The sequence below is a fragment of the Mercenaria mercenaria genome, chromosome 12 (assembly GCF_021730395.1).
Source record: "Mercenaria mercenaria strain notata chromosome 12, MADL_Memer_1, whole genome shotgun sequence".
In the NCBI taxonomy this organism is placed as follows: Eukaryota; Metazoa; Mollusca; class Bivalvia; order Venerida; family Veneridae; genus Mercenaria; species Mercenaria mercenaria.
The window spans coordinates 25,876,006-25,893,064 of NC_069372.1; the positions used below are offsets into that span (position 1 = coordinate 25,876,006).

A 17,059-nucleotide genomic window follows, 5' to 3' on the forward strand; every position below is an offset into this window, starting at 1 on the left:
ATTTACCTATCCTAACGTAAAGGGAGACTTAATTTGTTTGCTGAACTGATTTGTGTACTATATTGTATTTATGCATGTACATGTATATCCCCATGGGCTTTTTAGTCCAATGGAAAAGGATAATTTTGAAGTTTTAAATATCTGTGTTGTTCTATAATGGCTTTGCATGTAATGCAAGGGCCTTACTCTTTTATTCAACATGGTGAAAACTTATTACTTGGACGGTTGCTTTGACTTGTCCGGTGAAACAAACGCAATTTATTTGTTTATACCTAATACCTTTACCCAAATAAGTATAAATACAATGCGAATCTGTTGTTTTTTGGTTTTTTTTGCTCTTTACTTTACCTTATAAAGCAAGTAATTATTTTGCTTGGCCTAATGGTCAATATATACCGTATCCTTACTGATTTGTATAACAATTTGTATGACCAGTTTTTTCTCCTTTTTATTTTCAGGTGAAATTATTTACTACAACCTCTTCGATCATCCGAGAACCACGGAGGAAATTTAGTACCTCGTTTATTGTACAAAACTCCACTGGTAATTAAAACTAACAACGACAAACGAAAAGAGAATGCCTATCCTATCTAGTGATCAATATTACATTTTTTCTGTATGTTAAATTTGTAAGGTAAAAACTTGACGCTTAATGAAAAATCCGGTGAAGCGAAAAATATCAAAATATCGCTCCAGTTATTCATAAGTTTCATTCAATAGGAAGTGTTCAAATAACCGTAAAATTCTTAAATGTAGTATTATATAATAGAGGTCGTTAACAAGTTGACAGTATACTGTATGAAAGTTAAAATCATTTTTCCGCCGGGTACATGTACGCTAGCTTGTAACTACAGAATATATAAACAGAAATAAATATTAAAGTAAATCGATCAAATACCAGTACGGGTAATTGGTCTTATTGACTATGGAATTGAGCGCGTTGTAAGGGATTAAAACTGTAGTCGGGGACAAGTCTAGACCAACTTAAAACGGTGTGACATATAATCCATTGTAAGGTGACGTCCATTTGTATAAAAAAAGAGTAAATGTGTTTATGTTAAATTCTTAAATCTAAATAAAGGGTCAGTTCATACTGTGGAGTACGGAGCTTATATTCAAGATTCTGGAATTTTCTTTCTGTGAATAGAAAAAAAAATAGATATCCACGATGAAAATGTGGCTAGTTATCGCAGTGGGTATGGCTATACATGCCATATTCTTTTTTTCAATTTTTGAAATATATTTCGCCACACCGCTAGTGAATGGAATGACACCACACCGGTCTCCTCTCAAACCACCAGCGAAGAGACTAGTATTCATTGTTGCCGACGGATTACGAGCCGACAAAATTATGGAACTTATGCCTAATGGGAAAAGTCCAGCGCCTTTTCTGAGGTAAGTTTGTATCCTGTTTTTAATTTTTTGGTTCGGCTAAAATCCGTGTAATACGATCCTCAAACTACGTGTTGAACAACAGTACAACCTCTCCAGAGCGGCCCCCTCTTAAGCAAAAAGCTCTCTATAACAACATCATCAAAATTTCCCTAAGCTGAAATATACTATCAAATTTACCTCTCCAGAACAACAACCTCTACATAACAGCCAATATTTGTATCTCCCAAAGGGTGTTGCTCTACAATGTATAGTGAAAGACATTTACTATAATTTAGACGAATAAGGACCCGGGGTATATGTGATCCATAGTGACATAACACTACAGTGCACTTTGATAGTTATAAAATCCTTTTTAAACTAGATTCGAGCCCAGTATTTAAACGGGTTCATATCGTCACCTTGGTACAGAAAATGGATAACTGTATCGACATAATTATTAATAAAGAGATATCTGCCTTTTGCTCTGACTGGTGACGAATTTTATGTACTCATCCTATATATAACAGATTTACTCAATTTCCAGATATTTTAATATTGAACACATTTTCTTATTGGAGCTGTTTTGAACCAAAATAGCTAAAACTTCCATGAACAGAAATTAGTATTTTTGTCTGCTGAAAAAGCATACGTAAATCAATTACTTAGATAACAATGAAAAATACTTTGTTTATATTAGAAAGTAAACTTCATATACTACTAGTCTATATTCAACACAAGTTTACAGGGCTAATAAGTAAAAAAAACAAAACTTAAAAATAAAACCATCTAATTTAATTTCTGATGTAATAAATGCTTATTAACGATCAGTGTTTGACATAGTTAAAATACGCGAATAACGGTATAATAATAATAAAATGATGATCTATATCTGACAGGTTAAGCTAAACGAACCGATAGTATTTGTTCTAGGTTTATCAAGACTGCGAGAGTTCAATACTAAATATGAATTTAAAATGATAATAACGTTATAAAACTGTGCAAACAGTTCATATCGATTTTTGATCTCAATTAAAAATAGTTATGAGATACAACTTTTATGCTTTATTTTAAGTGCTAACCTCTAATTTAGGTCAAATCAAATTTATGCTGTTGTTTTGTGTTCCCTAAACACACACACACACACGCACACACGCACACACAAACACACATTTTTCTTGCCATACAAGACACTATACCTGCTCGTGTTCTGTTTCCATTTCTGAAGAATTCTGTAATTTATTGTTTTAACTTCGGCAGCTGATAAGCCTTTGTAAACTTTCCTCATGATAAGGAAAGGTTTTGTCTGTCTCTTGAAAATAGGGTGCCCCATGTGGTTCTGGGACGATCTATGTATGAAAAGAATTGGAACCACTGCCTTACCCTTGCATGTTCGTAAGAGGCGACTAATAGGGTCTTAACACTTGGTTTTGCTGTAACTCTGTGATTACAGGAGGTATGCAGATTTTGATTACATACCTCATGTTTTTATTTCGATGTAAATGAGATGTGAAACCAAAATTTGTAGTCCTGTTTGGCGCCATATAACCTATCCTGTGTTGGTGCGCCGTAAAACCCAAATAAATATGAAAATAGGGTACCTCGCATAGATGTGTCCAGATCGTATTTATATTTATTAGAAGATAAAATAAAAACTAAATATACTTAACAAATTACGCTATAGTCATTTTAACATCTAGGTACATAATACAAACATGCGTTTTTTATGTCTTTTTTCAAATATCTTTTACAATATGGGAAGGAGCTGTCACGGTCTGTCTATATTTAAATCACCTAGATATCAGATTCCATAGTAAACATCTGTATTTATTTTCAACTTGAATGAATATAATGTATAAGAAATAGTACATTGTACTAGAATCTGACCTGCCTAGCGTTTTCAAGGCATAGATACACTAAATTGTTGGCCTTTTTCCCGTACAAATGAATTTCCAAAGATTGCATTGCACGTCCAAAACTTTTTTGTACATTTTAAAAAGGAATTTCAGTATTAAATTTAAGAAATACGAGTCATGTTTGATATAAGAAAACTGTTTTCAGTCTTTGAGACATGTTCCGTCATAGTTCAGTTGAACTGCATGCCAATGTCTCTGAAAGGAGGGCATAATAGTGATTGTTAATGCGAAAAAATATCGTATTACATTTAACACTTTTTTTTATAGAACACATTATGCGCGTTTATAATGACTTAGGTTTTTGTCTGTAGAAATGTTATTCTCACATTGCCTACCCTCGCCCCTTTTTACCTGCTCGATCACGACTATTTGGTAACCGAAGTAATAAAAATAATACTTTGATATCAGATTTTGCGTAAATTTTATGAGATTTTGAAAGGTGTCATTTGTGTTCTTGACCCCCTTTTAATGCAATAAAATTAAGATTATGGTACTGTGCATTTTAATATAACTATTGCAAATTCATGAATGCGCTGCCATTTTATTTCTGGTACACATGTCCAACTGTTTGCTTCATTGATACAGATTTTCATTTTATATCAAAACGCTGGAGTCACGTTCGAGTCTGGTCCTGTGGGGTAAAACAGTATTAAGAGCATGTGGTACGAAAAGTCCGAAACTTATATTGTGTGGCTCAGTTAAGGTTTAGTCTTGGAACAAGTCGCAGGACCTGTTTACTGTTTAACACGCAGTTAATACCATTGTATGTTAAAACAGATTTCCGTGTTTTTCTAAAATTTATGATCTTTTGTGAAACGAGCCCCGTGGTGCATTACCAAGCTATGAAACGCTAATGCTTTAACTGGTTGAGTGGCTACCGCTTTTCAAAGTTAAAAATGCACGATGATCTATAATATAATGAATAAGCTATGAATAGAGTGCTAATTGTAAACGTTTAGTTCACACAGTGAGTAAATATGGCCTGGTTTTGCCCTATTAAGTTGATTGTTTATTCATTGTATTGATCTATAGTCCGGCCGTTGCATACCTTCAAAGATAATTGCTTGTCCACATATCTAGTGCCGGATATTGACCTTGACTGAAACAAACTGAGTCACCGTTTTCTATATAAATTAAGAAACATATTATTGTTTTCCCATTGACGTTTTCCATATACGTCAGGTAGTTGGTGTTCAGAACACCGCCGCCGTGTCTATATAGATATAAGTTCTGGCTCCAAGATTTTAAGCCTTATTATGGACACGATTGAGTCTGCCTTTGCGGCCAGTGGAGATCATGATCAGCCTGCATATCCGTGCAGTCTGATCATGATCTGCACTGTTCGCTATTCAGTCAGTATCTATTTGGTAAGCACCCATTTAAACAGTTAATGGTACTACCCAGATAGAAAGATGGATAAGTTCATCATAGAAATTTAGCAGGGTATAAGGTTTAACACCTGACTTAGTTTGGAAACCAGACACAAAATGACACGACCTCTTCGGTCACTTTGAAAAATGCCTACACTTACTTTTCGGATAGGAATCTGGCTCCGCTTTAAATCATTAATGGTGGTCTTATATTTCATTAAAATCGGCTAAATGAAACGACCCATCTTATACACCGACATGTCACAGATTTTAACCTAATTGATTAAGTGTCCTTAAGCCAAGGAAGACAAACAAATCGTGTCGGAAGAATCGTATTTCTTGTGCATGATAAGGTATCTTTTTCACCAGTCACACGTCCAGTAGTCACGAGACTATTATTCATTATTGTTTCACTTGTCACGAGAATTTTAAATTATCCTTTTTAAAGTAACAATGGAAATTGCATTGTCACCTCAGTTTTGAACACTATCTGTCAAAAGCTATTTTATTTTTCTTGAGTTTTTTACGAGTCACGTAGAGAAAATGTCACCAATTCAGGGTAATGTCTTAGCATCCCAACTATAAGGCAACATGGGGAATGCCTCTTGTGACAGCGTACACTTTTGCCTGCAACTGTATTCCAGTGCTATAAAAATATTTTTTGGTTGGCAAACATCTTTTCCTCTTTACCTTGTAGGGGAGCATACCTGGTCACGTTTAGGTGGGCTTGCTCTTAACGCAAATTTTCAGTCATGTTTAATGCTACACCGTCACAGTTTTGGTTATGTCCCAACTTTCCAGATTTTGATGGAAGAGGAAAGCTAAAGATGCCCCCATGTGCATTATTTTAGGCACGGGCGGGTCCCTGGTTAGAACCACCAACCTTCAACAAGCACGATAACCTAGTGGAAGAGCGTCCGCTTCAAGTGCGGAAGATCGTGGGTTCGATCCCCGGCCGTGTCATGCTAAAAGACGTGAAAAATGGTACCAGTAGCTCCCTTGCTTGGTGCACAGCATTAAAAGGGAAACTCACTTACTTATCTCATACCCTCGTGGCGATGGATTCCATCAGGAATGAGGTGCCGAGAGTGGTGACTATAAGTTGTAGAACTTGTTTCACAATCGACCTAAAATAAATTAGTATAAATTATCAATCAATCTGATCGGCTTCTTTACATGGCCACTCGAGTGGGGCTCGAGCCAGCAACGGCGAGAGGTAGTGATTCGAAGTCATTCGGTCACGGAGGTCCCTTTTAAGGGTATTCAGGTCATAATAATTTATGCGGTTTCTTTTAGGACGAAACAGTCACGTTTTTCAAGGACGCGATATTCAATGACACCCGAACCACGGAAGAGTAATCTTCATGTGTTTGACTGATAATGAATCATCCGCATAGTTGTTACAAAATAGTTGAATATACCTTACATTTGATACTATTTGCGATTATTTTATTTCGCAATTCGTTACACAACAGACATATTCGCGTTGTAAGAATTCGCGCTTCGCAGTTGTATCTACTTTGGAAAGACAATGCTTTTTAATATGCACGGGAACGTGTGTCGCTCTGGTGGCGAATGTATATAGCGAAAATAAAACCTTCGTCAGTATTACTAAATCTACTGTAGTTACAGTTGCGACGTAAGTCTGCCTTGTCTTGTTTTACCGATCTGCACAAAAATATTGTTTACTGCAACATGTGTAGCAGTGTAGCAAGAAACGCACGAACGTTTTATATCTTTGATCTCTGGCTCATGTAAATCAATATCCCATCGTCTAAAACGGGTACTATCGATACCTGGCGTAGGATATTGGCATTGTGAAATCACGCTGCATGAATCGATTGTTATATCGATGTAACATGTACATACATTGCACCTTCCCAGTACAGTAAAATCCCACTAAGCATGAACCCTTTGTAAAGCGAATACGTCTTTTAACCAGAATTTTCTTGGTCCGGAAAATGCCACTTTTGTTCTGCCAAAAAAAACTCCCCTTAATCAGAATAACTTCAAAACTGACAGTTCTTTTAATCCCGGCATTTCAAGGTTAAAGAGTAACTGATCCAGTGTAAGGTTCGGGACTTGTTGGATGGAGGGTTGGGCAGTTAATCATATTGTTTTACGTTACGACAAACAAACGACCTTGTTTGAACTAACGGTGTACCGGTGGTAATCCAGTGTTTGATACAGTTTGTACTTTGTAAATAAACGCCAAATACTGCATTTTACATTGGGTTATAAAGGATGTCAATTGAAATGAGATTAGAGTTTGTGTCACTATGAACATGAACCATCTGTTACATTTAGTGTGGTAACCGGTGTGTGTTAAAAGTATTGTTGTAGAAGTTACAATTAAGGTTGCACAACAGCTGCAGAACTTATTCTATGTAAGAGAAATTGTTTTGACTATCTAAACATCTTTTCCTACAAGTTAAAACATGTTTGGTCATACACAAATATGACTGGGCCTCAGTTTTGATGTGTTCAAGGTGCATCCACCGCCGTTGGAAGTTTGTGCATTTTTCTGTGAAATAAAAAGGAGACCGGCTATATAAGTACTTGGAGAAAATCAAAGATGTTCTGAATGTCTACACATGTTTTCAGTAATTTTATCCTGAGTTATTCTTTAACCTTAAACTAAATGAAAATGGGAATATGGGGGCTTTATGATGCCGCTCCATAAAAATAAAGTGTTATTTAATGGGTCTCTTGTGTTTTTATGCCCCCGGCATCTACTGATGCGGGAGGCATATAGTGGTTGTCCTGTCCGTCCGTTCGTTCGTTCGTCCATCCGTACGAGGTTAACCAAATGTGACCGTTTCGTCTAGCATCAATATCCCTTACTAGAATGACTTGATACTAATGCAGATGTAACCTGTGACCATTCCTCATCTTCAGACATCACCTGACCTCAGTTTGACCTTGACCTTGACCTCATTTTGGACTTAGGTTGCTTTGTATGGGCCATCTCTTGGTTAACCAAATGGGACCGTTTCGTCAAGCATCAATACCGCTTACAAGAATGAATTGATACTAATACAGGTGTAACCTGTGACTATTCCTCATCTTCAAACATCACCTGACCTCAGTTTGACCTTGACCTTGACCTCGTTTTGGATTTAGGTTGCTTTGTATCGACAAGGATGCCACCGGGGGGCATCAAGCGTTTACTGAACACAGCTCCTTGTTTTAGTTGATTTTTGTCATTCTTGGGTATAGGTCTTTAATGGCATACATAGTAGAGAAATTCTTAAAAAAATAGTTCAAACGAATATCATAACACAAATTTAATCCACCATTTTGTTTTTGTTGTCATGGAAACAAAATGGCTGCCATTTTGATTAAAATTTGAAATGTTCTTTACATATTTAACTTTTAAGCCGATTTTGAACACTCCTCCGCCTTTTAAATTTATCTACGAGGACCCAGCAGACTAAATTAAGGTTTAGGAGTATATCACCAAAACACAGAAATATTTTATAAACGAATAACATCGTCACAAATATTTTACTTAACCATTACATGTTCTGCCGTACTGTCCCGTACTGAAAATATTCTGAAAAAGTTGTCCCCCTTTGAAAATGAATGCCATTTGTAAAGAAATAAAAATAAACAATTGCTGAAAACTGTGTTCCACTTAATTATGTGAAATTTCAACACTCGCATGCGATTGCAAATGAATCAAAACTAAAATGTGTAACAGTTGAAAATGGTGAATTTTTGAAGGCGTTTGACTGCCCGGAAGTGGGTCCCATTTAGGCAGTCTTTTTTTCGGAATTCAATGTTTATATTATTATACTGACACTTGTTTGTTTGTTTTTGTAATGATAGCGTGTATATTACTTATATTACTCTACAAAACAAGTGTCAGTATACTGATATAAGCATTGAATTCCGAAAAAAGAACTGTTTAAACAGGCCCCACTTCCAGACAGTCAAGCGCTTTTAAAAACTCACCATTTTCAAGGAACTGTTACAGATGTTTGTTTTGATGCATTTGTAATAGCGTGCGAGTGTTGAAATTTCACATAACTAGGTGGAACACAGTTTTCAGCGATTGTTTATTTTTATTTCTTTACAAATGGCATTCATTTTCAAAGGGGAACAACTTTTTCAAAATATTTTCAGTACGGGACAGTACGGCAGAACATGTAATGGTCAGGTAAAATATTGGTAACGATGTTGTTCGTTTATAAAATATTTCTGTGTTTTGGTGATATACTCCTAAACCTTAATATAAGTACAGCGTTGCATTTTCAGTTCAATAGCCACTCATACGTGCCGAATACCCATACAGAAGTTTAAACCATGTGTAAACATGGTAAAAGTAATACAATTTACATAAATCATACTGGCGTATTGAATGATAACCGCACACCTTGTGCTATTTTATAACCTTATCGCGTGTACTAAATTAGATTTTATGAATTAAAGCATAGATTTTTAGTTGGCCTATTGTTTAAATAAAAAAAATCTGTTTCAGTCATTGGAGCTAAGGTCGATATTTGTACTAAGACAATAGGACAACTTTAGTATGGGAATAATATTATGTTTATATGCTAGTTGTCAAGTCGAGCTTAATTTGTCTGATCCGTAGTAATATATTTGCAGTTGTTTTGTACTAACAGAATATTTTGAGTCATAAAACTGTAAATCAGTACCCTTATGGAGGGACATGAAAGAAGAACAATGGTGAATTAACTTTTTTTTTTCTTACACACGGCGCATTGGACTGCCTAGAAGCTCAGTATACTGTTGTTGATTTCTGCCACTTCCGTTCTGCCAAATGGACAACATTGTGATGGAGTTCTTTTTTTTCTTGTGCGGACGTCGTTTTGTTGCAGACGACATTTTCAACCTTTGTCGTTGTTTTTTTTCTTTCTTTCTACCCTCCTGTCACCCTTGCCAAAACGATAACACGAAATATTCAGATGTGCAGAACAACAGAAGACCGACGTTTGCCATGTCGTTTTGTCGTTCTAAATCTTTCATCTCACACAGAACGAGGGGAAAGAACTGACAGAAAGATACCTTTAAGCCCAGTCTAACAGATCGAAACTGGTAGAAAACTGCCTTTAAGCCCAGTCCAACAGAACGAAACTGGTAGAAAACTGCCTTTAAGCCCCAGTCCAACAGAACGAAACTGGCAGAAAACTGCCTTTAAGCCCAGTCCAACAGAACGAAACTGGTAGAAAACTGCCTTTAAGCCCAGTCCAACAGAACGAAACTGGTAGAAATCTGCCTTTAAGCTCAGTCCAACAGAACGAAACTGGCAGAAAACTGCCTTTAAGCCCAGTCCAACGTATTTGTTAAAGATACTTACAAGGGCAAAAAAAATGTTGGATATACTTTTTTCCCAGACGACACTCAGGAATGTTTTGATATAAACACAAATATTTATACTTAAAAGCTATTTAACCTTCACTGAAACTGGAGATACAAAATATTTAGACCATAAATTTTATATTCTATACTGTTAGTGTCATATTCCCTGTTGTTATACAAGATGCAAATTATTATTGTATAAATTCATATACGAGTGTCTTCTTCTTGTAAAACGTCATCAATATGTGACATTTATGCTCGTACATACATTTGCAGAGAAATGATAGCAATAAATACGATTTCCACCACCAGTAAAAAAAAAAAAAAAAGTGCAGCGCGGCTCGTCCTTCCAATAAAATATTCCATAATTTATCAGTCACAGTTCTCAGAACTTATTGATATTTCAGTCCACTTGAATACGATAAAAATACAATAGCATTAAGAAACAATGTTTAAATTTTGGGACATAGATTTATTCCATTTTTCTTTTGTAATAGAGCTCTGCTTATACAGTGCTAGTGGACGTGAAGGTTTTTGCACGTTTCATTTTACCCCTCATGAACAGACTCATTCAAATCAAGTCTGCTGGTTGCATTCTATGCTTGCAAAATGAGCCTTTTCATAGATTTTATTAACTACACACAGCATTAAAGCGAACCGTTGGCGGCGTACATCGAAAATTCCCTTGTACTTTGGAATTTGTGTTGTTTATTTTCTTGTCCTTTAGATCATGGAGTCTATTCATTACTGCTTAAGAATTTCGCAATTAATCTGCTGTAGAGGACGTGTGAACCTCATGGACAGGCAATTCAAACCAGTTACTTATTATAATGCTCTCATATTTATGTGGGATTACATTATGCTTGGCTGCTAGTCCGTACGTCCGTCCGAAATCTTGTGTTGTCTAACTACTTCCCATTATTAGCCTGATATTTCAAACTTTCAATTAGGAACAAGCTTGATATGCAGATGACCTTAAAGAAAGGAACTTTGCTGTGACTATTTTTACTGCAGTTATGGCCCTTTGATATAGTTTTGCTATATAGAATATAGAGAAAAATCTTGTGTGTCCAACTCCTCAAACACTTTTAAAAGGATATGCTTGAAAGTTTCACAGATGAAGGACATTTTTGTGATGATGGACTTTTTCTGTGGCTATCTTTATAGAATTATGGCCCTTCATTATTTTCACAAAATAGTTCATAGTGAAGAAAGTTGGTGTGTTAAGCTCCTTGCACACTTTCTGAAGGAATGGATTCAGAGTTGCTCAGACGCACAATGAGTACAATTTGCTTCAAACTTTTAGTCGAACATCCATCATGAGAAGATGGTCTATACTAAAAACCTTGCAATTTAGAGGATGGTGCAGTATGAGGGGGAATCCTTGTCCTACGGACACAATTTTAGTTTTTTGTTTATTTGCGCTCTGTGCTTTCAAAGGATCTTTTGTATTTCCGTAACAAACTGATAAACAAGTGCATTGTCTGAAATTTTAAACTTTGATGGTTCTAAAAATAGAATACATTCAGATAAAAATGCACCTTGGTTAAAAAAAGTATGACAAGGAACTTAGTATTTATTTACAAGAACAGTTTGCTTTTCGAATGCTGAACAGTAAACTGCAGTAACTCATTCTTTGTTTGATGTGAGTAACGGCAGTTTTCCGTTCAAGCCTCGCACTTTGAACACCAAATGCATATGGATTTATTGGTTTTAAAAATTAATTATAAAAGTTTGGCATGGCTAAAAATACACATGAATGTATAATTATAATTATTGGTTTTTAGGACATGAACAAGTACAAAGCCTATTTAAAATAATTGAAGATTAATAAAATCGTTAAGACTTGGTAAAATAGACATACTTATATCAATATTTTATATTCAATTCTATATTGATCTATACAAATTTACGTCAATGATCAATAAAATCGATTAAAATTCCTTTAATCGCATCATAACCGTTCAAAGGGATTAGTTTTGTAAGCGTCTTTAAAGGCGTGTAATACGTGCATTTAATATTTATATATGCCATAATGTCCAAAGTTCTGTTGAATGGTCCTCTGGGTATCGTCTTAAAGGTCGTATGTAGTGTTCGGACTGTCCGTCCGTCCGTTCAGCAGTCAGTCTTGTATTCTCAACTACTCCTACAGTTTTCGGCCAATTCAAATGAAACTTGGTATACTCCACCATGCGTACTCATCTTCTACAATTTTCATCCAGTTCAAATGAAACTTGGTAAACATCATTAACATGAAGCGAACATGCGCATATTGACATGACCTTCATGTCTGATAAATATTTTGTTGAGTAATGCCCCTTTTCGGACTTGACCATTTTACCGCTAAACCTACAGTTTCCATCCTGTTCGAATGGAACTTGGTATTCATCATCAACATGACATGAATCGCTCTCCGAAAGTTTAATTTTTTAGTACTTAAAGATCAAAACACCATAAGAAAATATTTACAAAGAGCGTCCTCAAGGGGGTACGTTCTTGTCCGAGATTTTTTATGTGTAGCAACGTATTGGTATTTACATATTCAATAAATTGTTATATCAGTGTAAACAAAAAATGTTTGTTTTTATTTCAGAAATATTATACAAACAAAGGGAGCATGGGGAGTGTCTCACGCCGCGGTTCCCACGGCAACCAGACCCGGACACGTGGCTCTCACAGCCGGCTTCTACGAGGATCCAACATCAGTTGCAAAAGGTTTGAAATTACGACCTAATTTCACAAAATGTCAGCGCAGTACCTTTTCTTTTTAAGAACAATTTTGAAAATTATTCAAATTGATATTCTCAAACTGTTAAGAGTCCAACCTATAGATATCACTGACCACAAAAACAAGGTTTTTTTGTTAAATAACTGTTCCTTACAAAGATCTAAAGTTTCGGATGAAAATAGACAGCTGGATTGTGTTTCTTGATTAACATAGATACAAGAGGAAGTTGGTGAACTAGTACATTTTACATTGTATCAAACTGATCTCTTTTTGTAATGTAAAACACTCCTTATCCGCGGAAACTTTATTTTTGTAAATATTCGCGAGTTTTATACATCGCGAGCTTATAAACGAGAGATATCCAAATTCACTTCCGGTTTCAGAATTTATATATCGCGGATGATTAAAATGGCACAATTATACCATATTCATGAAATAAAGTCTGTGCGAATTTACAAATGTTTTACGGTAATCATGGAGGTAGTAAAGAGATGTAATACCTCCATGCAGTAATCAACAGACGTATTAATTAATGCTTTGATGAAGTTACGCATTCAATTCATGGCGTTTTTACCGGCTTACTTATATTACGACACATCGTTGTAACCGACAATGCATTTTCTGTTCCAGGCAGACATAATTTTATTCACTATATTTCAGACTTACAAGGAAAGGAGGTGATGTTTGACACGGTGTTCAATGAAAGTCAGTACACATGGTCCTGGGACACGCCCAAATTTCTAGCAAAAGTTACAGGAGGTATGTTAATACATAATAGCATTGTCACGCAATGGACACCCGTTTTTAGAGACACAAATCGGCATCAGCCGACATTATATGTAATAAAACAAAACCAGATGGTCAGTTTTCGCGTGATGCCTCACAATACATAATCCAGATGTTTATATGAATGAAAACATTAACATTCCATGGTCTTCTCATATTATCGACACAAGTACTCCCAAAATTGCCACCTACTCCATATCTGATAGAGCTACATTAAAGTTCCATTATCATACTTGACTTCAAATGTTTCCCGCGGTTCGAGATAAGAGGTAATTGTGTCCATAATGAGTAGAACATATCAGATAGCGCTATAAATGCCATCCTTGTTAACACAACAAAACAGATTAGAAATTGATGTAGTATGAGTGATGGAAACTATGTCACTCATTGAAATATTTGGTATATTATTATATTATCATTATCATACCAGATTTATATAGCGGATAAATCATGTGTCCATCCCTTTCTTGACAGTCGCGAATGCGTTAAGAGCCTCGTTTCCGACCTTTTTTCGGAACGAGGCGTAAATAAAGAATAACATAGTTACGGTAATGACTAGTGGACCTAAAGAACAATCTGCAAAGTAGGCATTTTCCGTATGTTTCGGATTTTTTCCATGTTTACGGAAAGTTATGTAAGCGTTCAGAAGCTTTACGCCCGAGAATTCGTACGGAAATTGACGAGTGTCTTTACGGGTGCCGTACTACTTATAATGTCACGTGTCATCAAGTCAAAGAAATTCATAGATTACGATATTTATGGATATTCATTGGTTACTAATTCTTTTTAGACATGTACGTTTTAGAAGCTAAAATCAGATTGTCCCAAAGGCGGTCGTATTGATACATGGAATTAAGTAACCTTTTTACTCCTTTTCTGAAAGTAGTCCCTGTGATTGACTGTAAATTAAAAAAAAATATGAGCCGTGCCATGGAAAAACCAACATAGTGGCTTTGTGACCAGCATGGATCCAGACCAGCCTGCGCATCCGCGCAGTCTGGTCAGGATCCATGCTGTTCACTAACAGTTTCCCCAATTTCAATAGGCTTTTAAAGCGAACAGCATGGATCCTAACCAGACTGCGCGGATGCGCAGGCTGGTCTGGATCCATGCTGGTCGCAAAGCCACTATGTTGGTTTTCCCATGGCATGGCTCATATATGTCATCAAATAGTTGTAAACATCAGTATTTTATACAAGTTCCCATCCTACGTTTACATATATACCACCTTGCTTTATAGGTATTTTTAGTCATAATATCAGTTAAAATTACTGCAGTAGTATTTGGCAATTTGTACATTACATTTTACAGGGAATGCAAATCGTATGTTTTCCAAGAAATATCCTGGACACATGAAGTGGCTGGCCGGTATCAATGCTGAGGACATGGACTCATGGGTCTTCAAAGAAACACATGTAAGTAGATACAACATCGGTTAATTCGACTCACGTGACGTAAAGAAGGCAGTTCGAGGTAATAAGAATGCGAGATAGACGATTTTGAAATTAGAATAAGATCAGGAAAATTAATTCCAATGTTTAGAGTGCGGTGTAAATTTATGCATTTGTTGCAAAGTGTTGAGACGAACTATATATGCATACGAAATATCAGATTTCTAGTTATCAAGCCAATGTTTACGGAAACAGTTGAAACAAAATATTGTTGAGGGAAATTCCCGGGAGAAACTCAAGACCTAAAAAAACCACAGCCACCGAAAAATACATGTAGATAAGTACATTCAGCTTAAAAATTGGACTGCTCAGTTTATAAATAACACACGGTTATAAAGAAAGTTTGCAAAATCATGCATTCTTCATACTGAATTAAAGTAGACACTCGTACAGTAAGTTATTTTTAAAATAATTAAAGTGCTCTTAGTTCAATCGCTTTAATATACAGATCGATATGTTAACACTTCAGTCTTGCATGAAATATAATTGATCGAAGGCTTGCTGATCCTTTGTGACTGTGCTTACCAACTGACAACGAAAATAAATAAACAGACAACAGATCTTGATTATAACATCAATTATTCATTTAGGCAAGGCAGCCATTATGATTAAGTTGAAGTGGTAATTTGGTTTAAAGATCTGATTTTTTTGTAGACACAAGTATAGGTTACATGGCTGTTTTTGATGGTGTATGAAGACTCCATTTGGGTGTATATTTAATCAAGGGCAGGTACCTGGGTAGAATCACCGGCCCTGGCAGCTGGGTAGCTTCCTTACATGAAAGAATTCTTAACCCCGAGTTAGGATTCGAACTCGTGGCAGTGAAGGGCAACATATTCGAGGGTACGCATCTGAACCACCTGGTCACTTGAGACCTCTAAAAGCTTTTAAGACATAGAGTGGGGCAAAATTGGAAACTTTGATATAGATATATTAATACTAATATTGAAAATATTTTGATCTGGCTGAGTCCTTCGAGTACTGATGCTCCTTCTTTTCTTTGTGTTGAGGGGCATGCATATAAACTAGTAATGTAAATTTTAGGAAATGGTCACGGGTTTTTTTTTTGAAATTTTAAAAAAATGGTCGACATTTGGATCGGTTGGGTGGCTCAACATTCGGACTGAAATATAATTATTTGCTTCTCGTTTTCCATAGACCATTATTTGCTTACATATCTTATACACCACACAAAAAAGACTAATTGGACATCAATGTAAGACGTTCTTTTTTGTAAAACCTATAATATATCTTAATAAAAAAGATCGCATCTATCAGTTTGATAGTTTTATTAATATGATAAAATATAACAGTTACTCAAGACAACTGAAACACCTTGTCATTACCACTATATATTTTAGATAATAAACCCACTGTTTTTGCAACGAGTGACTAAGTGCTTTCGAAAGATATCAGTTTAAAAGCTGGGTCTGTCTAGGATGAATTCCGTAGGCCTACATGATTTTTACATTAATAAACTTAACTTTCGTAAACACTCGCTCCACGCGAAATCAAGTTTTATGGCTCTTGTATTTTGTTTAAATGCTGAGTAAAAAAAAAAAGTCGTACGTTGTAACTATTATATACCCTGCAGTTGAATTTTTGTATTTAGTTTTATATTCACTCGTTTTATTTGCCGCTTTGTTAGAAGTATTTTATAAACGTTGACTGTATGACAGGTTAATTTGTCGTTAGATATACGAACTGTGCTCGCAGTCGCTTGGGAACCTCGGTGCTATTACCTATTATATAAACGTAACATGTCGTTTAGAATCTACGGTGTGTCGTTAGGGCCGTTGCAATTTCGCCCTGTAGCCTGGTAAGTGCGACATACGCCAAGATACGATACGACGGTAAGATTATATGATGACCCTAGTGACCACATTAACCCTTATCCTGCTGGCAGATGATTCTGCCTTTGCGACCACCGCAGACCAAGATCAGCCTGCACATCCGTGCAGTCTGATCATGGTCTGCACTGTTCGCTATTCGGTCAGTAAATTTTCAGTGAAAACCCCTTTGAGTAATAAGTGGTACTGTCCAAATTGAAAGATGGACCAGTCCATTACAGAAATATAGCAGGTTAAGGGTTAAGAATCAGACAGTGTTTCC

The 17,059-nt window shown here is 35.9% G+C and overlaps 1 protein-coding gene across 3 annotated transcripts in view; it reads left to right on the plus strand.

The window, feature by feature from the left end:
• LOC123533607 (GPI ethanolamine phosphate transferase 1-like) overlaps positions 1–17,059 on the plus strand; it is an 87,756-nt gene that overhangs the window by 31,386 nt on the left and 39,311 nt on the right. For all 3 annotated transcript variants that reach the window (XM_053519478.1, XM_053519480.1, XM_053519479.1), the window contains exons 2-5: positions 459–1,395; positions 12,576–12,697; positions 13,371–13,469; positions 14,808–14,911. In XM_053519478.1, the coding sequence (XP_053375453.1) occupies positions 1,169–1,395; positions 12,576–12,697; positions 13,371–13,469; positions 14,808–14,911 (552 nt within the window). In that variant the 5' untranslated portion in view covers positions 459–1,168. The remainder of the gene's footprint in view (positions 1–458; positions 1,396–12,575; positions 12,698–13,370; positions 13,470–14,807; positions 14,912–17,059) is intronic.